We start from the raw sequence: 23,669 nt of genomic DNA, 5'->3' as shown, positions 1-23,669 counted from the left end.
TCAAGAACAGGGCTTTATGCATGCATTAGACAGAATTCAACAATACATGTATGTCTCATTTTTTGCAATAACATGAACTTTTCATTAATGCATTAACGCATTTACTCACGTATATTTTTCAATATATACATATTTTCAAAGTAATAAATATATGTAAGTGTATGACATTATCCTAATAACATGTTTTATTTAAACAACAATATTTATGTCATTGCATGACAAAGAGCTAACTTAATGTGCTATTTATACCATAAATTTTTAATGATATTCCTGCTTTTTGTTCATTATAGTTTCAAATGGCCTGTCTTATATCAACATGTTACATGCAATTCTTTATTTTCTTAAAATGCTTAAACCACAGGAGGTGCAGGGGCCTTTGTCCTCTCTGAATGTCTTCATGGGTGCTGCCTTTGACATGCAAGGGGCGTAACGGGACAGTCCTTTGACTATGGTGAAATGTGGAACCCTGATAATATTGACAAGGCCTGTACATGATCCTTGACAGATTTTAGACAATGACCTGTCAAGTTATGCTCAGGTCACCTAGAAAAAACTTCCTACATATTCAATCATTTATTATTGAAGAAAAACCACTATTAAAAGCACAAAAAACATCATCTAAAGCCAACTAAACTCATCACATCAGACATTGTATTTACAGCAATTGAAGAGGCTTTATCTTGTCCATTCTTCAATACTGAGTTCAAATGACCTCTGTCACTAAGCAATCTATTCATCTCTGCATTCATTGGCTGAACTTTATCATTTACTACACTCGCCAAATAGTCTTTGTAAGTTTTCTTATTCATTCCTTGATTTTGAACATATTTCACTATTTCTTCCACACTCTGACCCGTCAATGATGAATGAAGGTCAATAAGATTCGCGACCCCTGGTCGAAGGTCAAGGTCATAAGTTATATCCTTTGAGAGGGAGTCAGTGACAGCCTTGCCTATCTTGTCACATATTTCATCAGGAGAGTCAGAAAGGTCTATTCTGGACATAGGGTTGGGATCAGACTTGCTCATTTTACTGCTAGGATCTTTCAAAGATCTTATTTTTGCAACATCACCTGAAATGATATAGAGAAACAACTAATAAACTTTCATTTATTTAGGTTAAACTTTTATTCACAACATACTAGTAAATTAGTATACAATAAAGAACAAGAAGAAAACTGTTAACAATTTGCAAAAAAAGAGAAAACTTAAAAAAAATTTTTTTTAGAATATTAGAATTTTCTATATGAATACATGTAGTTTGGTTATTTGTGTGTCAAGTATCTACAAGGCTTTTTTATTTAAGGCCAAATAATAAATCTTGTAAACTCTGAGGCGCTATGAAAATACAGTGAAAAATAACTAAGCATATTTATTGTTTTTATTGAAAACAAGATGGTGTTTCCCATGCTAAGCCATTTGAAACTATCTACATACCAAGAAGTTGGGAGCACCTAGGGAAGATAAGCCCATATTTCCTATTGAAAGATCGGGCGAGGTCCCGTGCTAGCTCTAGATGGGTGATCTGATCTTCGCCCACGGGCACTAATGTGGACCTGAAAAATGTAATGAAATGGCCGTAAAATTATTTCCACCAATGCTGATGTATGGAGTTTCAACAAAATAATAAGATTGTTTAAATATTTAAATTAACCTTTGGTAAGACAGACAGACACAACTTACGTCAATGTGTATATTCATAGTAACAACACAAAAATACAACCGTGTAGATATATATATATATATATATACAAACAAGAGCTGTCACAGTATGTGACGAATGCCCCCGAATGTGACATTGACCTATGAACAAGGTCAGTACATGAAAAGTTTATCTTGCCTTTACGTGTCAAATACATATGGCAAGTTATTTTAAATTGCCTCTGAAAATAAAAAAATACCACCCATACTTGACAGCCTACACTGTTATGTCCTTATATTCAGAATTCCCTTGTGAATAAACACTTAATGTATCTTTCACCTTAGAGGTAGGGACATGGGTCTTGCACACAACATGTCGTCTTTGTATGTGGAACACATGTAGCAAGTTATTTTAAAATCTGTCCATACAAGAGATAGTTACAGCCCGGACACGACAACCTATACCCTATGTCCTTGTATGCAGCACTCCATTGTGAATAAACACTAAGTGTGACCTTGACCTTTGAGGTAGGGACACGGGTCTTGCAGGCGACACGTCGTCTTGGTATGTGGAACACATGTGGCAAGTTATTTTAAAATCTGTCCATACAAGGGAAAGTTACAGCCCGGACACGACAACCTATACTCTATGTCTTTATATGCAGCACTCCATTGTGAATAAACACTATGTGTGACCTTGACCTTTGAGGCAGGGACACGGGTCTTGCACGCGACACGTCGTCTTGGTATGTCGTACACATGTGGCAAGTTATTTTAAAATCTGTCCATACAAGAGAAAGTTAAAGCCCGGACACGACAACCTATACTCTATGTCCTTATATGCAGCACTCCATTGTGAATAAACACTAAGTGTGACCTTGACCTTTGAGGTAGGGACACGGGTCTTGCAGACGACATGTCGTCTTGGTATGTGGAACACATGTGGCAAGTTATTTTAAAATCTGTCCATACAAGAGAAAGTTACAGCCCGGACACGACAACCTATACTCTATGTCCTTATATACAGCACTCTATTGTGAATAAACACTAAGTGGGACCTTGACCTTTGAGGTAGGGACACGAGTCTTGCACGCCACACGTCGTCTTGGTATGTGGAACACATGTGGCAAGTTATTTTAAAATCTGTCCATACAAGGGAAAGTTACAGAGCCGGACGGACAGACGGACGGTGCGATTTTAATATGCCCACCTACGGGGGCATAAAAAAATCCAACTTCATGCAGTACATCAAAGGTTATATATTAAATTAGTTGTAATATCCATATTTTATTTAGACAATGAACAAATTAAACATTAATTCTTACATTAAGAATAGATTACTTTGATCTTTCTTTAAAAAAATCCTAACAAATAGACATAGTTTTATACTGGTAAGTTCAGTTCTATTATTTGAATGTAACAATTGTAGATAGGTCTTTCTTAATTGAATTTCTTTATTATAATTAATTTCTTTCTCATAAAAAAAATATTGTTAAAAGATGGCCAAACACAAATAAAGTGAAATTCATCTTCCATATCAATGGTTTTGCAATCAATACAATGTCTTTGGTTTCCAGCCATTTTATTTCTGTAATACATGTATCTACCAGTTTGAATATAAAGTGGATCTACAGACAGTCATAATCTACAAAAGTTAAATCTTTAAATTTTAGCAAGATACAAATAAGTTCTGTATGCTACATGTCTTAACATTTCTACATACTGGTACATCTGACAGTGTTCCAAAGGTATCATACCAATATTGTCTCTCAATCTTTCAATCATGTATTCTATATTTGAATACATCAATATTGTCAAAGGTATGTTATTTGCATGATGTTTTTATTACATCCAATTTTGTCAATTTAAGTTTGATTTTGATTGGAAATTTTACCATTACATACTTGTAGAGGAGAATATCAGCTGCCTGTAGGATGGGGTAGGTGAACAGTCCAACCTTCGGATCTGATACACGCTTCGACTTATCCTGTACAATGAAAGATATGTTTGTATATTATACACAGAAGGACTCTCTTATTATCATTTGTTTCATATCATTACTTTTTTGAATTGATATAACACTAGTTAGTACTCATTATACTAAAATAACTATAATTACTAGTTATTATATATTTTAAAACAAGTTTAAATACTAACAGTGGTAAGACAAAGATTTGTTTTTGAATTTGCTAGCAAAATTTACAAAAACAATTTTGCTTCTCCATATAATCTTTTTGAATCTATGATATTTAATCATAATTTCCCTCATACAATGGCCCAAGTTATATACAATACCATCTTAATGTGTGAAATTACTTAAACTTTTTAGGATACATGCACTTTCTATATATTATTAAATTATAATTGTTTTATCACATGACGTTATGTGTTTGAAGTGTAATACAACCATAACAAAAAGTAAAGATTTTTTTGGATTCGATTTGTAATGCTTGTGAATAGAATTGTAAAAAAAGTAAAATCACCTTATTTGCGCCTTCATCGATTTCAGTCGTCCACGGGATGTAACATTTAGCTCTATTAATTTGCTCTCAAACGTTTTACAAAAAATGAATAGAATCTTTGTTTTAGCGACCAATGTGTCATGTGACAAAAAGAATCTTACATTTGTTGCAATTAAATACAAATTTTATGAATAAAAATTCAGTTCACACAACCACATGTTCAGCCCTACCTTCCACTGTGGTAGATGCTCGAGACGCGGAAGTGTACACAGGCAGCTCAGGATCCAACACAGCTCTGCATGCTGCGGTACCTACACAGGGGAAAACAAACCCTTACAAAACTATTCTACAAACAATATTTCATCATTTAACTATTACATATAATAGGATTATATTTTTGGTTTGATGCAAAATCACACCAATTGCTATATTTGAAACATTTACTTTTGGTGTTCACAATTTTTATTTATTGTGAATGTGATCTTCCACTGAAATAATAAAAAAATTTGTTATACGCCTTAAAATGGATATACAATGACAGTTAGTTTAGTTTGGCTTCAAAGCCTCCCAATTTGCATGTGAAGTAACATTATTTTGGAAAATACGACATTTGAATTTGTGTCACAACACTGTCCGTGTTGAGATTTGCTTTGGACATGAAGGCATGCTTAAGCTTTATATCTGCATTTCACTGCTTGAAACATCGAAAGACAAGTTTGGTTTCACTATAAATAACTGTAAACTAGCCAAAAGTATATAATGATAGTAGCTTTATGTAAAATAAATGAACTGATTTCAATTTAAGAAAGAAGTTATAACGTTATACAGTGGTCTATTATTTTTGATATAAAAGAGAGAACATGTGGATTCTTACTGTAGACTGTTGAAAGAGTATGGTCTTGTCTGAGTCTATACCACATGCCAGCAGACAGGCTGCCATGGTCTGGATGTTCTCTCTGAAACAATGAGTTAACCGCATATATATAAACCAAACATTTACAACACACATATAAACCAGACATATAAAGAAGCTCTTTATTGACTTTGTACATTCTAGACCATGAGATAGTTCCTGGTGGGTGGGCCTTTTGCCCTACCATATAATGCTCATTTAAGCCTTTCAGCTGTTTAAATGATAGGTAGAGAAGTGTGTATACATGTACCTGAGTTCAGCTGGATCCTGCTGAACGGTGATGGAGTGAAGATCCACAATGCTTACCATCATACTGTTTCCCTCCTCCTATCAAAACACAGCACAGGCAAGTCATTAGAGGATCATTTTCATCCTTTAAATTAAAGGTAGTATGTACTGTATAAATTATAGTTTGTATGACTGTGTGTGATAAATAAATATCCATTTTGAAGGTTTCTAGCGAAATCGTTGTCCTGATTAAATAGTTTCAAAGATGAAATAACTATTTTTAAAAATTCATATTGCAATGTGAATTATATTAATATATATATATATATTTTTAAACCATTCGTACCGAATGGAAGCTGATTAGTGATGAGAATGGCTACAAAGGGAGGTTAATGTAGTCTTTTGTAAACAAATCAAGTTAAATAACCTGTAGTTTAACCCAGTTACTAATAGCCCCAACATAGTTGCCCAAATGTGGAACCCCTGTTGGCTGGATACCAGAAAACACCCTCTCAGGACACTGGATAAATCCATCCTCTTGAACCTACAAAATCCAAATACAGGTGCCATGTATACATTTACATCTTAAATTTAAAACAGATATGTTTAAATAAAAATAGGTGCATATATACAGGTTTTTTTCCTGTTAGAGTTGGAAAAATATCTAACCCTTGGAATTGGGAAATTTGACGATGTTTTAATAAAAAAACTTGGGAGTATTTCAAAAATAATCCCACTGTGTAACCATATATATTAAAAGCACACTTACATGTACAGGTTAGTCATTCTAAAATGCCGTCCAGGCTTTTTTTTTACTGATGGTTAGTCCAGGCTAACCATCATTAAAAAAAAAGCCTGGACGGCATTTTAGAATGACTAATGTACATGTATACTGCATTGCTATTGAGCTAGCTTTTCTAGAAATGCAGCAACATGCCGTAAGACTGCCATACAATGGGACGTCTGATGGTTTATGGTTTAGCAATTTGTGTAGCAATATAAAGCTGTAGATTGTGCCCACCTGATCATCTATGTGTTTATTTTATACAGTACTGATAAGAAATAAGTTTATATTAATTGCTAAAATAGTTAACTGCTTTAAAATGTTCACCTAAAATTCGAAACTATGAGCATGTCAACAGATTTTCAACCAAAATATTACCTCTTTTGTTGACAATTTTCTGCTTAAACGACACTGAAAAGCATTAAAGTCTATAATTTTTCTGCAAAACCTGAAAAGTTTGTGAAAACTCATATTGGATACCGGTGGGTTTATTACACGAGTTACAGTTATATGAGCACCGTTATGCTGCGCAAGCGTCTATCGACACAGACGAAACGTTTTATGGGTGAGGTAAAATAATCGTCTTTCCCTTAATATTTGAATACTTTAAGCGCCTTCAGTAAATTATTACAGGATAAATTAAAGCTATGTATCAATTTACGTGTTTTACTTTAAGATTAAAGGGATTTTATTCTGATTTTTCTAAGTTGTAGGAAATTGGTAATTCGGATAAAATATTCGGATAACATTAATTTAAATTGAAACAGATGAATAACATTACAATGTCACCATTTACGTGAATAAGAGTTAAAAAATAGCATAATTTACCGTAAACTTGTAAATAACACTTATAACCCATCTTAATATGGATCAATTAAATTTGAAAAAAAAATGACAAAATTTGTTCTGTTGACATTAAAATTTAAATGACGAATCAATTTTATTGAAGGTTTTGCTGTGTCAATGACAAAGGATGGGTGACATTGACTTTGAGGAGCAGTTGGAACTCGAACGCCTTGAGAGGGAGAGTAAAGAGAAGGCAACTCAGGGTCCGCCAGGGATCAGAGTTGATGATGATGGTACTACATATGAGTGGGACCCGGAGAAACAGGCATGGTTCCCAAAGGTATGTTTAACTTCTTCATACTTCACAGAGCAAAGGTTTGGTTTCACTTTTCACATGTTTTCACTGGCCAGTTAAATCAGTTTGCCTTTGTTATTTATAGAAATGGCTGTTTTGATATTTTTGGGGTCTTTATGGATTTTTTCAATGTGTTATAACTTCAATACATGCTGTTATACCTGGGCAGAACAATTATTTGTGTAATAAGTAATAGTTAGAATATTTAATGGAAAATCTTAATGTTTAAGAACAGTTTATTAAATATGTTCTGTCTTAGAAATAATAAGTGTTTTCAGAAGAAAGAGAACCAAATCATGGCTTAATGTCTGTTAAGTGATAAAACTGCAATTCTTAATAATTTATCATTTGTCTTATAAGTTTTAGATCTGCAGTTCTCACCAATTTAGCATGTTACTTAATGAAGGCCGATATACTGATTTCATTTGCTGGAAATGTAGGTTAGCTGATATTATCTTAATGAGAGGTCGATAATCTTACTGGTAATCTTTACATAGAGCATGTTAGTTCTTATTAGTGGCAATACATTGTACCTCCCCTGAAAACCAGCAGTTTGTTTCAAATTGGTATAAAATGGAAAATAATGTTTTATTTGTTGTGCATATATTTAGATTGACACTGACTTCATAGCCCAGTACCAGATGAACTATGGTGTAGAAGGAGGGGAAGATAAAGAAAAACAGAATCAGGAGTACTATCAGGTATGTAATATAATAGTGTTCATTACATTGATATTGCAGAATATGCATTAATGGTACTTGTTTAATTAGCAATTTGATTTAAAAGTTTCATTAATGAATCTATAGTCATTGAGATTTATATACAGTATTCATCAGTATACTTGTATATTTCCATTTGCTCATTATTTTTAGTTCTGGTTGCAGGTACAACAAATGGTCGTATATATATAATATACATAAAGATAAATATAGATACATTGTACATTTTGTACACTCAGAACCTTGACTAGTACTTTAGATGTTCCCAGTTTTTTATGTGTTTCTTCAATCTTGTACTTTTTAATATCTTGTCTCCATCCAGAACTACTATGCGGCAGCTGTGCAGCAGGAAGAGGTGTTATCTCGCCAGAAGAAAGAAGCTGTGGGGGAGGAGTCTCATGATGAATCTATCAAAAAACTGGAACACCTAGAGGACACCTGGCAGGATGATGGTGCAGGGCAGAATGGTAAGGGTTGGATGGAGGAAAGAAAGAGAATGACAAAACTTTTTGGTTGTAGATAACTGATAAGGCTCTAGAAGAGACAGTCCAAAAACTGGAACACCTCTGAGTCTGGGACTGGACTTGAACAGATCAGGAAAAGCCCTAAATCATAGGGTGCTGGTTAGGGGATTTATACTTTTAAGTGTGAGGGGGAGGGTGTAGCAGGGTAAGGGAGGCTCCTGTTGAGGACAAAACTACTGTTAAATAATTGTAAGATGGCCTTTCACTAATAATGGGTTAGATATTCAGAACAATTTCAAACTTGTGTCAATTTTTTTCAAATCATGTAGAATTCCAAATTTTGACATGTTACTGACTTATATGAAATTGAATTACCAATTCAAGCATTTAAGTGCAAACTTTTTCCAAAACAAAGGTGCATATAGGACTGATTTAATAAAATATGCCAAATTGAGAGAGATTGAGAAGGAATGCTCACTTTATTAAAACTGTCAATTTTTGTTTCAGATTCAAGGGAAGAAATGGAAAAATACACAGAAGAACAAAAGAAGCAATACAATGACTACTGGTCCTACTACTACAACACCGACTACCATGACTACTACGCTGACTGCATGGCTCAGCCTGCCCAGGAAGAGGGGAAGGGGGAAGGTTCCACTGAGGGAGTGGAAGCTGTGAAGGGGGATGGGACGCAGGAGGGAGAGGAGGCTGGAAAAAAGAAAGGCAAAAAGAGAAAACCACCGCCGAGACCGGAAGGTATGATATCCTTAGAGTAGTTGTACATGTAACTTAATAAAACATATATATGCATTTCTTATCTCCTTAAATAAGGGCAGTCTAAGCAGCCAGGGAAAGCTTAAAGTTAAAGCATTTAATACTTTACACATTGTTTGTCTTTTCAAAACCTGGCCCACCTTGCAGAGTCTTGTAACGGGTTTATATTCGAATTCTTTGGTGAAATTTGATATTCAGATAAGGAAAATAGATTGGAACTGGATCAAGTTAGCTTTGTAAAATGTATGAATACGAAACATTTAGGCTTCTGCTTAAAACAAGCAAAAAATATGCCCATTTTATTATGTGTTTTTTTGCTGCTAAGATTGCCCTGGTGTTCAATAGAGTAAAATTGAATGTACATTAAACAATGATATTGGCAATCACTTCAAAGATTGCCCCAGTTCTGTTGAGAGAAGAATTGCATATATATATATATATATATGTATATATTGGTACAATTAATTACATTATAGGCATTCATTGTAAAGTTTGTGAAAGTGTCAGGAGGTTATGGGACTTTCATGCTTGTTATTAAACTTGCAAGCTTGATTATGTAACGAACCTTATTCCAACAGTGCATGCGATGTCTTTATCCAGAATAAATATGAGCTTATTTATGATACAGTCATTGAAAAAAATAACACGAAGTGCGAGAATTTGCAAATTCAGGGTTCGAATTTATACTCGCATACTCGCAAAATGCGAGCGACATTTGCAAATTGCAAGTGACTTTTATTCAAGCTCGCAAAATTCTGCGAGTGGCTTTTTCTAGACCACAAAATGTTAAAAGGAAAGTAGAATAAACATGAACGTAACTCCGCTACATAGTCGTGTGTAAACAGCCTAAAAGTGGCATGTTTAAACAACCAGTATAAAGAAGACAGTACGGAGTTACGCTCTAGTAAGTTTTCAAAAATAGAACAAATACGAAAAAAGCGGAGTTTTATCTCGAATCTTTCCAGGATGCTCCGAGGCGTGCATAGTACATAGTGAATACAAATGACGTAATCACCAAGCTCAATCATTGGCTAAATTTAGCGCTTTCGCGCACTATATGTAAACCCCATCAACTATTGAATATATTTCCGCCCAACTGTCAAAGTGAATAGCCTGCGTCAATCAATATATTTCATGGTCCAAATCATCCATGCTACATTTACTGTTGCTTTTATTTCTTTTATATTTATAACTATATTTATAACGTTATTGTTTTTACACATTATATTGTTTTTAATACTTATAGACTGAATGAAATCTGTAGCGTGCTTGCCCAATGGGTATTACTGATGGCGAGGGTAAATATACAAAGTGAACAATGTCAAATTATTGGACAGCTTTGTTATCAAAACGTGGCCAGCATCTGATGAGTCTTTCCGTACCCCTTAAAAAGGATAAGAAATCTTAAAGTTTTAGAAGTCTAGTCACTCAAGATTGATACTTTTTAATATTCATAATATGTCTTAGGTGTAAAATTCTACTGTTAGACAATATTATAAGGGAATAAAGCAAATAATAAAATTGCAAGTTGATTTTTCATTTTGTGAGATGCTTCAAAAAGCACTCACAAAATTTTGCTAGTGCTCCTCAAAGTTAAATTCGAACCCTGAAATTTTAAATAAAAACGCTGAATAATTCTATTTTTTGACTGAATCAAATTCAATATTGATGAAGTTATATATATATATATGGTTTCTTGAAAATTCTTTAGTAAGAAATGAACAAAAGGTGCTCTTTTTATTTGTAAAGAAATTTTGTTGTAAAAAACAAATAGCAGTTGTTTATTTTTCCACTGTAGGTTGGTTTGAAGTGAATGAAGAACACAACACAAATGTCTATGTGTCAGGCTTGCCTTTTGACATTAAACTGGAAGAGTTCACAGGTAAGATTATTATTATGGTGAGGGATTATGCTTAAAAGCTAATTACTACAACCATTTAATCTAATTTTAGTTATGTAAGCTGAAAACTAAGTTTAGTTAGCATTGATGGATAATGATGAAACTTGGCATGTAGCTTATGCAATGATGACCTTGGGGTTGTTTTTTGGTTCCTTTAACATACAAAGTCATACTTAGATTAACTGTTTCATTACTTCTTATTCACAAATTCCAGCAAGCATAAACATGTGCTTAGCATAATTTTAAGAGTGATTTCAAACATTTTTCAAAAATATACCAATAACATACAACAAAGTTGTTATGATGCCTATATGTCCAGATATACACATGAAGTACAATCTTGAAATATACTATTAAAACAAGCTATGTAAATAAATTGCTTATTAATTAATTGTTCGACATTTTCCGTTGCTGCTAAGCACAATGTCAACAAGCGGGAAAAAAGGTCTGTTGTCATAATATTTTGGATACTAACATATTGGCTTGGATGTGCAATCTTGCATTTCTCACGTTATTTCAATGGTATATAAGATAATTTTGTCAACAATAACAAAGTGAGCATTTAGATGAAGAAATAAACAGTACATGCTGATCATGCTTTAGTGTGAGTGAATGTGTGTCAAGATTGGAACTAAATATAGTACCTACTAATTTCCAAATAACTTTTCAGAAAAGCCTATTATATTTTCACAGATATTTTTTTGCTTTTGATTCGTTTAAAGACACAACCAATCAGGCTAGATAGCCTTGGACGTAGATGGACCAGACCATCTATCAACTAGTGAATGTCATTCTGTCAAACCTTAATGTAACAGTCTCATTTGCCTTAAAATAATACTTGATATCAATTTGATTAAACTACACAATTGCCATCTTAATGATAATTATGGTTAATTTGAAACAGCTGTCGTGAAGCTAGTTTATGTTAAAAAGTTGTGGTCTTTTCATATTCCAGAAATGATGACCAAGTATGGTTTGATTATGTTTGACCCTCGCACAAAGAAGCCCAAGGTGAAACTGTACCTGGATGAGAATGGTCAACCCAAGGGGGATGGGAGATGCTGCTTTATCAAGGTTAAACCACATGTATATTAGGTATCATCTAGCCCGGCAGGGCTTCCATTAAGAATTTGAAACTGGAAGTATAAACTTCTTGTCAATCAATTTTGGAAGTTTTACACTGAAATGTGGAAGTTTAAGTCTCCCGAATACAATATCTTTTTCAACAATATTTTTTAACAAGTATATAAGAAATCAAATAGTTTGCAACTTTTACTTGCCCAATTCACTGATTTATATTATAATAATTCATTTTACTTAGAAACAGTTAATCTGAAAAAAATTGTGCCCATAAAAGTAATATTGACAAAAAGGTTTTGATATTTTAAACTTCCAAGTTTTCTTCAAAATTATGGAAGTTTTTGTACTCCAAGGAATCAATTTTGGAAGTTTTAACCTGTTTCTAGGGAGTAATATACTTCCAAACTTCCTTTAACGGAAGCCTTATTTGGGATATCAGGGGGATTGTTATTGTTTGGCCTTGGTAGGAAGCAACACAAGGTGAAACTATTCCATAAAAAGAACAGGAAATATAGAGGTGAAGGTGTTTGCTGCTTTTTCGCGATATTTTTTGGGTTGATACATATGTAGATTAAGCATCACACTGTAACCCTGGGCAATGTTTTATGTAAGGATTGTTGTTGTAAGGGGTTTGGGGGTAATGTTTCATCATTCACCAAGGTTTTGTGTAGGTTTCTGTACCTGAAATTTGGATTAAGTACATGTATGGCCCAGATGTGACTTAAAAAATTAAATAATCTTATATATTGGGCATGTTGTAGATATTCATATCATAATAATGAACCATCTTGGGTTTAGAGCTGCACTCTCAGAGATTTATCGTTTTGATAACTTTTTCAGTTTTTGTCTGCACATCTTGGAATGTGCCAATTTCTGCATAAATATCTGCAAACAGTGATTTAAGACTAATGACAAAAGATCAGATAGCTGATTTTCATATTTCCAGTCAAAAATTAACGTTTTATGGCTAAAAGTGTTACTTACGGTTTAATAAGAAAAATGCATAAAACATCAAATTCAATTTTTGAACTTAAATTTGAAAATCTGCGATCTGATTTTTTGTCAGCAGTCTTATGTCACTGGTTTCCATGCATTCTCGCATAAATTGGCTTGTTCCAAGACAAAAAATAAAAAAAGTTGTCAAAATGTTCAATCTGTGAAAGTGCAGGTTTAAGATTAGCATCAGGAACTTTAGAATCCAAAAATTGACAAAACCAAAAACGATTTTAAGCAGGCTTATTCTAAAGTAGATGAAACTTGATTAACAACTTTGTGCTATATGTTTGTAGAAGGAGTCAGTGGATCTTATCCTGAGCCTACTTGATGGGGCCGACTACAAAGGCCATAAGGTACACGTGGAACCAGCTCAGTTCTCCATGAAGGGCAACTTTGATCCAACCAAAAAGAAGAAGAAACTTTCTAACAGGGAGAAGAACAAGTTTAGGGAAAAGCAGGCCAAGTGAGCTTACTAGAATCTGGCGTTATTTGTTCAATTTCCAATTTTTTTTTAAGATAGGCGGATATTACTTGTTCGTTCATGTCATTGCACACAAAAAAAAACAATAAATTTACATGAAACTTTAAACATATATATTGTACACATATTACTGTGACAATAACTCTTGGCTTTAATTTTTGTTGAATTATGCCCCTTGATTTTGTTGAAACTTTTAAATTTTGTCACCTTGAAGCTGCATTCTCACAGACTGACCGTTTTGACTTGTTTTGATTTGACTCGAGACTGCTGACAAAAGATCAGATCAAAGTTTTTATATCTAAATGCGGAAATCGATGTTTAATGGGTAAAAGCATAACTAATGCTTTAAGGAAAATGAAAATTTCTTCCGTTTTCCAAACAATTGAGATATGTTCTATCTTGACTGCATTGAAGGCATTGATACCCAAATCAGCTGATTCTGAAACAAAAACTAAAAAAAAGGTCAATCTGTGATAGTGCAGCTTTCACGCAAGAACTCAATATCTGCTTCTATTAATTTCTATATTGACGTATTGCTCAAGGGTGACAAAATCATTTTGAAATTTATGTACATAAATATTAAATCATTTGTCATATAAGTAGTAGTTCCAGTTTTTTTCAAGTTTGATCACCAGTACTGGTACATTAGAACTATTATGTCTTAACTGACATTCTGTACTGTATATTTTAGATTGTTCGACTGGCGTCCTGAAAAACCGAGGGGGGCCAGAATGAAGCATGAGAAAGTTGTCATCCTTAAGAACGTGTTTGATCCAAAAGAGTTTGAGGTATATATTTAACAAATGCTTTCTGGTGGTTTATAGAGATTTGTACAGTCAAATAACATTTTGATAATTTTCACTGTTTTGTATTTTTAGCCTGCTCTCAATTTATAATCAAACATCAGCACATATAGCAGTCATCGACATTAGTCTTTTGGATGAACAAGCCCTAATTCTTACAAAAGAGCTTGGCAATACATTTTTGAACAAGCCCTTCTATATAAAAACCAGAACTTGAGCAAGCCCGGAAAACAATTTAAGTGCAGGGCTTGCGGGATTGTGCTAATTTCGACCACTGATATAGGGCAGGGACACAAATTTCATGATGTCATTTCCGAAATGATGTTATGTTTCCATACAATTTGGCGCACTTTTCTGAATATCTACAATAATCTGTCATTTAAAATCCTTTTTAGACAAAATATTAATAAAAGGAGAAAAAAAAAAAGTTCAGTTTAAGCTCTTGAACACTAGAAGTAAATATTTCACTCCTGGCTATGAAATGTAGCTTTTGATGATACCCATTAACTCGTTGAAATATATTACGATCTTACACTGAAACAAACAATTATCCTCTACTTATTGATCATGATTTCTGTAGTTATTACTTTTTCTTTCATCGTTTGCTAAATTTAATTGTGAGTTAGATAAAAAAAAGTGAAATAGAATAATGAAAAAATGAGTTTAAACCATACATGTTGTTGATCACTAAAATTGTGACATTGCAGGATGATCCGGTGAGGATTCAAGCGCTAAAATCCAAGATGCAGACGGAATGTACCAAGTATGGCGAGGTGAAAAAGGTTGTCGTTCAAGATGTAAGTAGTAGCATTTCATATGTAGGTATAATAAGCGGCATCTGTGTGTACCTCCATACTTTTCTTCCTGACCATCATTATACTATGGAACCAGCTGACTTAGCTGATCACTGTCAACAGCTTTGAGGCCTTCAGAAGCATTCTCAATGCCTTGTTTAGTCTCCATGATAATTTTTTTTTATCTTGTTGCCGATTAAATACTGTACTTGCCGAAAGCCACTTGCAGGTGCCCGAAAATGTTGTTAATTTATTGTTTTTACGAGATGTGACATGTTGCTGTTTTGTTCTTTACCTTGAAGATAATTGTCCAATAATGCAATGATCATGTCAATGTTAATACAAAGTGTATAAATTTGATTGAATGTAGGTACAAAGCCTGGCACTGTTTTTATCATTTTCATTTCGATGTTGTTTTTTCTGCCTGCACCCAATCTTGAAATAAATTGACCAACCTGACTTGTTTTAGCTTAACCTTTAGCAGTTTTACTTGTCCGGGGCATTGGTCAAGTGGGTTACCATAAGGCAGCATGCTGTAGACCTTGGAATGCAGTTTTTATTTGTTTTAAATCTGCACTGTACATATATGCATGCTGCTAGCTGCTTTCATCTAAAGTTATTCAAAGATGCCCCAGAGAGGTTTATACCGTAGTTCATGACTGGATGAAGAATCACAATTGTTAAAGAGCAATGTGTTCTTGATTTTATATAGAAATAATTTATATGTTTATTAAATCTAAATAATGTAAACAGTATATAAATATACCCCTCTATTAAGTATACACTTTATTTTCACAGCGCCATGAGGATGGTGTAGTGCAGGTCACATTTGCAGAGGCTGAGATGGCTGATATGTGTGTGGAGTACATGAACCAGCGTTTTCTTGGGCCTCGTCGACTCCTGGCTGCAGTCTGGGATGGACAAACCAAGTACGAGGTTCAGGAATCTGAGGCAGAACGCGAGGCACGGTTGAAAAAGTGGGCGGAGTTTTTGGAAGCTGAGGAGGAGGCAAAATCTAAGTCGGCGGCTGGTTCTTTAAGTGCTACGGGAACTACTAAGGTAGAGGACTCTGCAGCTAGTTCTAGCGGATTGAGTGCTAGCTCTGTTAGTGGGTCAAGTGCTAGCTCATCTAGTGGATTAAGTGCTAGTTCGTCTGACGGATTAAGTGCTAGCTCTTCTAATGGGGCAAATGCTAGCTCCTCAGGTGACAGTGGTTCAAAAGATGACACAGTTACTGAGAGTGTGAACACTGACAATGTCATATCACAAATAGCAAGTTCTAGTGAACGTATATCAGGTGTCAGCACTGCTAGTAGCTCTAGCGCTGTAGTACCAAGTTTGGAAACTGTTGGATCAAGTTCAGGAACCAGTATGCAGGTCTCAGGCTCAGGTGGTGAGAGTATGGACGAGGTTAGCTCCAGTACCAATGGTGTGTCCCTGGGGAGGGCAGGGCCCAGTGGACTCACAGGGGATCGAAACAGTGCTGGGGACGGAGTGACTTCATCAGGCCAGGGAGAGGCTATGGATGATAACACATGAGCTGCCTGGAATTGGAATACAGGAATTTGTATATTTGAAAGTTTACATACTGAAACAATTGGTTAAATGTTTATCGTGGGTACTATTAACTTTACAGAATACAAACATGTACACAGATCCAATGAACGTCACAGCTTGTGAAAGTGGTATTTGTTATACTAGTATAACTTGATGTACATGTTTGTAGATATTTACATGTAAATGTATGTATTGTTTTGGCCTAAAACACTCCATTTAATTGCTTTAAATGAGAAAATAATTGTTGTTGGATAAAGTTTCATTGAAAGTATTGTATTTATCTATTTGTATGAATGAATGGCAAATAAATCCAACCTGGTACTACACAGGTAGATTTTTTTATATGTTTTTGATTGTAGTTGAATAAAATGGACATCATAAACTGACAAAGCTTTCATAGATTTTTTTCTGCACCATTTAAAGTCTTTAAAATCAGACTTTTGGATGAACAACCTTGAATTCTTACATTGTGTTTGGCATCAAAAATTTTAACAAGCCCAGCTATTTAAAATTCAGAATTTGAAAAAGTTCTGCAAACATTTTACCAGTACAGGGCTTGAGGGCTTCTGCTGATTATGCCCGCTTAGTTAACCTTGTCAGTTTTACGGTACTTTAAAGGGCTGTTCTGTTAGATTATTTTTCTGATTTTTTATTTGATTATGTTTTTCAATAGTAATCTTTCTTTTTATATAACATGGCATGCAACAGAGTACAAGATGCACTCATGTGAAACACTATTGCCATTAATGAATGATATCAGTGTATATTGTGATATATGAAGAATCGGAAACATTCAATCTACATGTAATAAATATTACCATGTAGTGGATTAGACAGAATTAATGAGGAAAAACCTTCACCATACACAATGACCTGAACCAAGTTGACATCTTGTGTGGAATATTACTTCAAAACATAAACCTTCAATAATTACTATAGATAAAAACCCCTTCATTTCACACAATGATCTGTAAAAACTTCATCTAAATTTAGTTTGGAATAAAACTTTAAAAAATAGACTTTGAATAGTTATCATAAAAACCCCTCCATATCCCACAATAATTATGGGCAGATGAATTGACATATTTTAGTATGAAAATGTATGCAAAGTCATGTTCATTACCACAATATCAGATTACTTCCACAAGATTTAAAGAACACAAACATAGAAATTTCATAAGACTTCCTCTTCCAGTCAATTTAATTGACAGATCTTTTGTTTGTGTTGTATTTATTGGGAATGCCACTTTCTTCATTATACTTATTACTGTCATTTATGAAAAGAAATGCATATCAGATATTTCATGTTATTGAAATCTGATTCCATCACGAGCTGTTTTGCACATACAAACCAATGTTTTGAAATAAACTCCATAAAAGAATTTTGTTGACAAATATTTATTAAAATGTATTTATATCATGAAACTTAATACGGTATTAATATGTAGGTTTTATGTTTTCTGACCACAAGAACGAATTCTGAAAAATCAGTATGATATCTAATGTAAGTGTATGAAGTCATTTATTCAACTCAATTTATTAATGGAATCTTGGACTAACATACAATGTTTGGAGACGGAAAAAATCCGCCTGAAAATCCCTCCTCTCCCCGCATTGTTTTCATCTATGCATTTGCACCCATATCAGAACGGTAACCAGTAGGCGGAGCTTAACCCCGCTATAACCACCGTGCGGATAAATTACAACGCTGTTCATTTATATGTACTTTACCGGACCGTCTCCGTGGCCTTGTGGTTAAGGCGTCCGACTACGGAGCGGGAGGTCGTGTGTTCGATCCCGGGCCGCGTCATACCGAAAGACGTTAAAAGCTGGTACAAGTAGCTCCCTTGCCTGGCGCTCGGCATTTAAAGGGTAGTGCTTGGAACAGTGGCGTACTAAGTACTGGTTCAACCCAGGAAAGTTGTATCCCGTGTATCGGTGCTTTACACAGAGCACGTTAAAGAACCAAAAGGTCTCTTCGCAAAGAGATAGGGTATCGCACCCGGATCTCTTGTATCTCACTCTGTTTCTTCAAGTCTTCCAATGTCTGGATTTGACTGCGAATTGCTGTCACTTCTATCTCATGTCACTTATGGCATTTAAACACAATGTAAGATGGCGTCACGGCGGTGTCAAGCCATAATGTAGCCAATGGGGGCGGGCACACCTTGATAAATCAAATAAACAAAAACAAACATTATAGTACTGTAGTTATTGAAGGTAGTATTGGTAACAGCATGGTACAAAACAGCTACTTCACCCACTAACCTCAGTTTACACACACGCGCACCGCTCGTGTATTTTTTTGGGGTGGTGGTGGAGCAGTGGCTATTAGATAACTTCCGGATAACTGCAAGCCGTACCCAGTGAAGATTTAAGCAAGACCGTGCTAAGTGCATGCGAGAAACACTTCAGTTTAATGATCAAAAACATTTTATTGTATGTCGGATCGATTGATGTTTGGTTAATTGAAAGCTACATGATAATAAAACGACCCCATTAAAAGAACTAAACTATTCCGCTTAGTATGCAAATTATTTTCGACGCTCAGACAAATTGGACGAACAATTCTATTGGGTTATACAGCAGTTCTGGAATTTCTTAATTTTTAGGCCCGTTGACAATGCGTAAAACACAGGTAAAACTATTCTGCTTTGTGGAACCAGTCTGGAAGTATCGACATCTGTAATTGTTTTTACCCCCACGATATGCACACAGATCTAGAACTACACACATCTACATCTCCAATGCTGTGACTGTTACCTGTACTTGATGAGGTGCTTGTACGTGCTGTGGAATGCCTAGTTAACGTGGAAATGAGTAGGTAGGTGCCTACTTTTACTCAATATTAGACTATAATATTTTGTTTCCTATTTAAATATTATTTGCATTATTTCAATCAAATTTCATTCATTCAAGACGTGTTTCTATGACATGTAAGCGTATGTGTTTTATACACATTATTGATTTAGTTCATGTATCATGTATCACAAGTCTGCTACAGCGTATAAACATCATAATATATTTATAGTCATTGCATTTTGCATCATTTACGACATTTATTTATATTGTCATCTCACTGCTGTCTTATAGCCGGGAGATTAACGATAACTATCTTAATTGAGTGTTGTTGTTTTTTTCAAACTGATGTATGTTCAGTCAGATAGAAAAAGTTAATATCCTATTATGTTCCTGTTTTCAGTATAAGTGAGCAGGTTGCGAGCAACAACGTGTGGATGGTGAAGCATCTCGTGTCCATGCCCGGGACCGTCAGCCGGAAGGAGCTTAATCACGCCCTCTTACAGGCTGCAAAACTAGGTATGAACACTTGTCACCTTGGTCATTCTACAAATGTCATTCGCTTAAGCTTGGCGAGTACGATCGCGCGGACGCTGAAGTACCGGTATGAGCGAAACCTCGCCCTCACAGTGGCTTTGAAACGGGGTATGTAGACTCTTACGCACCAGTCAATTGTAACCACGGCCACCCCAGGTCCGGGGATTAGCGGGGACCCCGGGTAAAATCCCCGTCTGCGGGTACGAACTGATGGTAAAATCCCCGCCAAATGCCCCTGCACCCCAGATACCCTATGTAAGGCCCATTCTCCGCTATATTTTGCGCGAAGACAAAAGACAAAACCACCGCATTCATCCGGCACGGCGGGCCCACCTGAAAACACGGCCCATTTCCCCTGCTATGCCCGGTATACCCCCGGACCCGGGGGGTGCGGGGGCGTGGTTACAATTGACTGGTGCATTACCTTCTACAGTATACAAAAGCATGCCTTATTGGGAGTGACAACGCCTGCGTGCTGAAGCACTTTCTATCTATACCCGGAGCTCAAACTCGCGCCAATGCAAGCTGCTTTATATGAACACTTCTTCACTTTTACATTGTGGCGCGTAGCAACGCTTAGCTGCTGAAACACCTTGTATCCATGTCCGGAACCGTCAGCTGGAACGAGCTATACATCGACCTCATAGAGTTTACACAACTAAGTACGTACACTTCTTACATTGTAACCCTATAGAGAGGAACAGCGCCTGAAAGCTGAAGCGTCGTGCCCATGCCCGTGGCAACTCAAAGTCGCACTAAAATAGGCCGCAAAAAGCGTACTGTTGACTTCCTTTACCCTAGCTGTAAAAGTGCAGGCATTTACTGAACTTTGCATCTGTAGTAGTTTATAAATTATAAATATTTATTCCAAAAGAAAATGCGGTTAAGCGCTTCCTTGGCTTTTGTCCAGCACAAGTACATGCATATCTGAACGCATTTGAAAACAAACATATTAAAACTGTTCCAAAAGAAGCATTTTTCATTATTTTTTAATTGTAAGAAATAGATGTAGCAGTAGCAGCAACCGCTGTGGCTTAAGAGCTGGTGTTGGTGCGGTGGTTTGATTGACATACATACATATATACACGTGATCTCACACTTTAGCGCATATCCTTTTGCAAGTGTACTAAATCACAAATGTTTTTTCCTCAGGGTTCGCGGAGTGCGCCAAGGCTCTGCTGGAAGGCGGGGCTGAGGGAGATTTCGTCAACACCGCTGGTAATACGCCGCTCATTACCGCCGTCAAACATAACAAACCAGAAGTCGTGAAGGTTCTGCTTGAAGGCGGCTGCGCGAAAAATTTCCGGGGAGAGCTGTCGGTCTTTCCCCTGCACGTTGCCGCCCAGAACGGCTACAGCCGCTGTGTGGATCTGCTGATACAGGCCGGGGTGGCGGTGGACGCCCGAAACACTGAGGGTAACACACCATTAATTCTAGCGGCTATTGGCGGACATTACATAGCCATTCAAAGTCTGATTTCCGGTGGTTGTGATATAAATGCCGCAAACAATGAAGGAATAACTGCGCTACATTACACGTGCTACAAAGCACGAGGATTTCAGGTATTACTGGATGCGGGGGCGAATCCCGATGCACGTGATAAAGACAATATCACTCCAATACTAATGGCGGCTTCAGAAGGATTTGATGGCGTGGTAAAGGCCTTGGTAGAGGCAAATTGTGATGTTAATATACCTAACAACTCTGTCAAAAGGACAGCCCTTCATTTATTGTCATTTAAAGGCCACCCAAACTGTATAAACTCTCTAGTTTATGGAGGAGCAGACATAAATGCGCCAGATATTTATAACAGGACTCCTCTATGGTATGCCATTCAAAATAAGAAAATAGAAGTTGTTCGACTTTTGTTGAAAGCTTACAGCCATGTAGACACCTTTCAATGTCCGGCCACATCTACCTCCGAGGACTGTCCAGCAAGACTTGCCTTCGATTTGAAACTGTTTGACGTCATAAAATTCTTTATTTTGACTGGTTATGATCAATGTCACGTGCGTGAGTGTTTACAACGTGGTGAATTTTCTGATTGGTTAAAAACGAATGTGGAGTTTTTACATTGGTCGGAATTCGGTTCAAGTGCGCAGACGCTAAAACAGCTGTGCCGGAAGTGGATTCGCCACCATCTTGGGAGGCAATTTTACCACCACCTGCAATTTTTGCCGCTTCCAGAAATGATGAGAAATTATTTATACATAGAAGAACTGCATGATCACTGAGTTTGCGTTGGCCATACAAATTAATTGTCAATTAACGTATTTTTCTTTTGCTTTCTAATAATATTCTTTAGTTTTATAAATACAGGTTTTGCAAAGACATTTAGAGTGAACTCAACTTGTATATAAATAACTTAACCCGGTTTCATAGAGGCATGAAGTTATGTAAGGAATATGATTCAAAATTAAATATCAAACATGTGTTTATCCCTTAAATATTTTATATTTTATTACGTATTAAATACTATTGTCGCTCTACTAAGAGACTGTTTATTAAATTCTATTGTCGCTCTAGAGACTGTTTATATCGCTCTAGAGACTGTTTATATCCACTTGTCAAGCTATGATGAAGCTTATAGGCGCGGGCAGACCTTTATAAACCCAAATGTTATGTCTAATTTTGTCTATTTTATACCAGTTTTATGTTCTGTGATAAGCCGTATTCCACTCTCACGGCCTATATGACACGATGTCAGCCATTATATTTACAATTTTATTGGTAGATAAAACAATTGCAAGTATCTCATTCATGATGTGCGAGTGTTAGATCAACCGTAAGTGCTTTACTTCAAATTCACATGTCATTGTGTCAGTTATCATATATCTGCCTTATTCCATTAACGTGACAGTTTTGGATAATGATGTACAACCATTTCCAACTTGGATCAGTTCCACTGTAGTTCAAGAGTGCTTGGTACCATTTTCGTCTTCATTTACAATATGCGTATTGTATATTTCATGAAAACACATGTTAGACGAAGTGGGCAGTCTTACTTACAAGCTGAGATCTGTGTTTCTATTCTAAATAATGTAGGTCATAGTTATGTTCAGCTTCCAAACACCCCCCCCCCCCCTCCCCCACAAAAAAGAAAGAAAAAAAGGTGGTGGTACGTTAAGCCAAATTTATAGAGCGGACACTAAATACAGCTTTCGCCAGTTCAAGGATAATAACTCTAGATTGACTGAGGCGACATGGCTTGTTATATCAAACCTGACAAAGATATTTTTGCCACTCATATTCTGACCAAATGGTAACGATTGGATAAAAGCTTCTTAAGTTATTGATCCGAAAAATATCAATTTCAGATAATATCTATATTTAAAGGGTGATCACTCTCGCATGACGGCTGGTTATCGAACATATCTAAAATATAATGCGCATACACATTCAGACCAAATTTTGTGATGATTGGAAAAAGGATTCTAAAGTGATTAACTTATTAGGACAAGATCATTTGATGATAATTTCTATAATTAAGGGGCGATAAATTTTGAATGACTTAAGCGATACGGTTGGTTATCAAACTTAAAATAGATATGTAATATTATGTTAATACACATTTCTGACCAAATTTGGTGATGAATT

At 35.6% G+C, this 23,669-nt stretch overlaps 3 protein-coding genes across 4 annotated transcripts; 2 read left to right on the top strand and 1 right to left on the bottom strand.

Annotated features, from left to right (window-relative positions):
* Nucleotides 1-330: 330 nt before the first annotated feature.
* LOC128238871 (tryptophan--tRNA ligase, mitochondrial-like) lies at nt 331-6,527 on the bottom strand. The gene is made up of 8 exons (XM_052955166.1): nt 6,406-6,527; nt 5,671-5,787; nt 5,266-5,342; nt 4,977-5,058; nt 4,333-4,413; nt 3,545-3,627; nt 1,437-1,555; nt 331-1,072 (listed from the first exon to the last, which is right to left on the bottom strand). Exons 1-8 carry the CDS (start codon nt 6,496-6,498, stop codon nt 615-617), a joined length of 1,110 nt encoding a protein of 369 aa, XP_052811126.1. The 5' UTR covers nt 6,499-6,527; the 3' UTR covers nt 331-614.
* A 15-nt stretch (nt 6,528-6,542) lies between these two features.
* On the top strand, nt 6,543-17,753 carry LOC128238869 (HIV Tat-specific factor 1-like). Of its 2 annotated transcripts, none has more exons than XM_052955164.1 (11): nt 6,543-6,597; nt 6,977-7,153; nt 7,780-7,869; nt 8,210-8,354; nt 8,859-9,107; nt 10,924-11,007; nt 11,981-12,099; nt 13,395-13,564; nt 14,274-14,370; nt 15,093-15,182; nt 15,978-17,753. In XM_052955164.1, exons 2-11 carry the CDS (start codon nt 7,001-7,003, stop codon nt 16,716-16,718), a joined length of 1,938 nt encoding a protein of 645 aa, XP_052811124.1. In that variant the 5' UTR covers nt 6,543-6,597; nt 6,977-7,000; the 3' UTR covers nt 16,719-17,753. The 2 variants fall into 2 exon arrangements, with proteins under 2 accessions (XP_052811124.1, XP_052811125.1); XM_052955165.1 differs by having other exon boundaries at nt 6,558-6,592.
* A 1,684-nt stretch (nt 17,754-19,437) lies between these two features.
* LOC128238832 (ankyrin repeat, PH and SEC7 domain containing protein secG-like) lies at nt 19,438-22,561 on the top strand. Its single transcript, XM_052955099.1, has 3 exons — nt 19,438-19,560; nt 19,939-20,054; nt 21,225-22,561. The coding sequence occupies exons 1-3, from the start codon at nt 19,553-19,555 to the stop codon at nt 22,304-22,306; spliced, it is 1,206 nt and encodes a 401-aa protein (XP_052811059.1). The 5' UTR covers nt 19,438-19,552; the 3' UTR covers nt 22,307-22,561.
* The last annotated feature ends 1,108 nt before the right edge of the window (nt 22,562-23,669 follow it).

Source organism: Mya arenaria, chromosome 6, assembly GCF_026914265.1.
Source record: "Mya arenaria isolate MELC-2E11 chromosome 6, ASM2691426v1".
In the NCBI taxonomy this organism is placed as follows: Eukaryota; Metazoa; Mollusca; class Bivalvia; order Myida; family Myidae; genus Mya; species Mya arenaria.
Note: the sequence above shows the minus strand (reverse complement) of the source record. Positions and strands in the feature narration are given on the sequence as shown.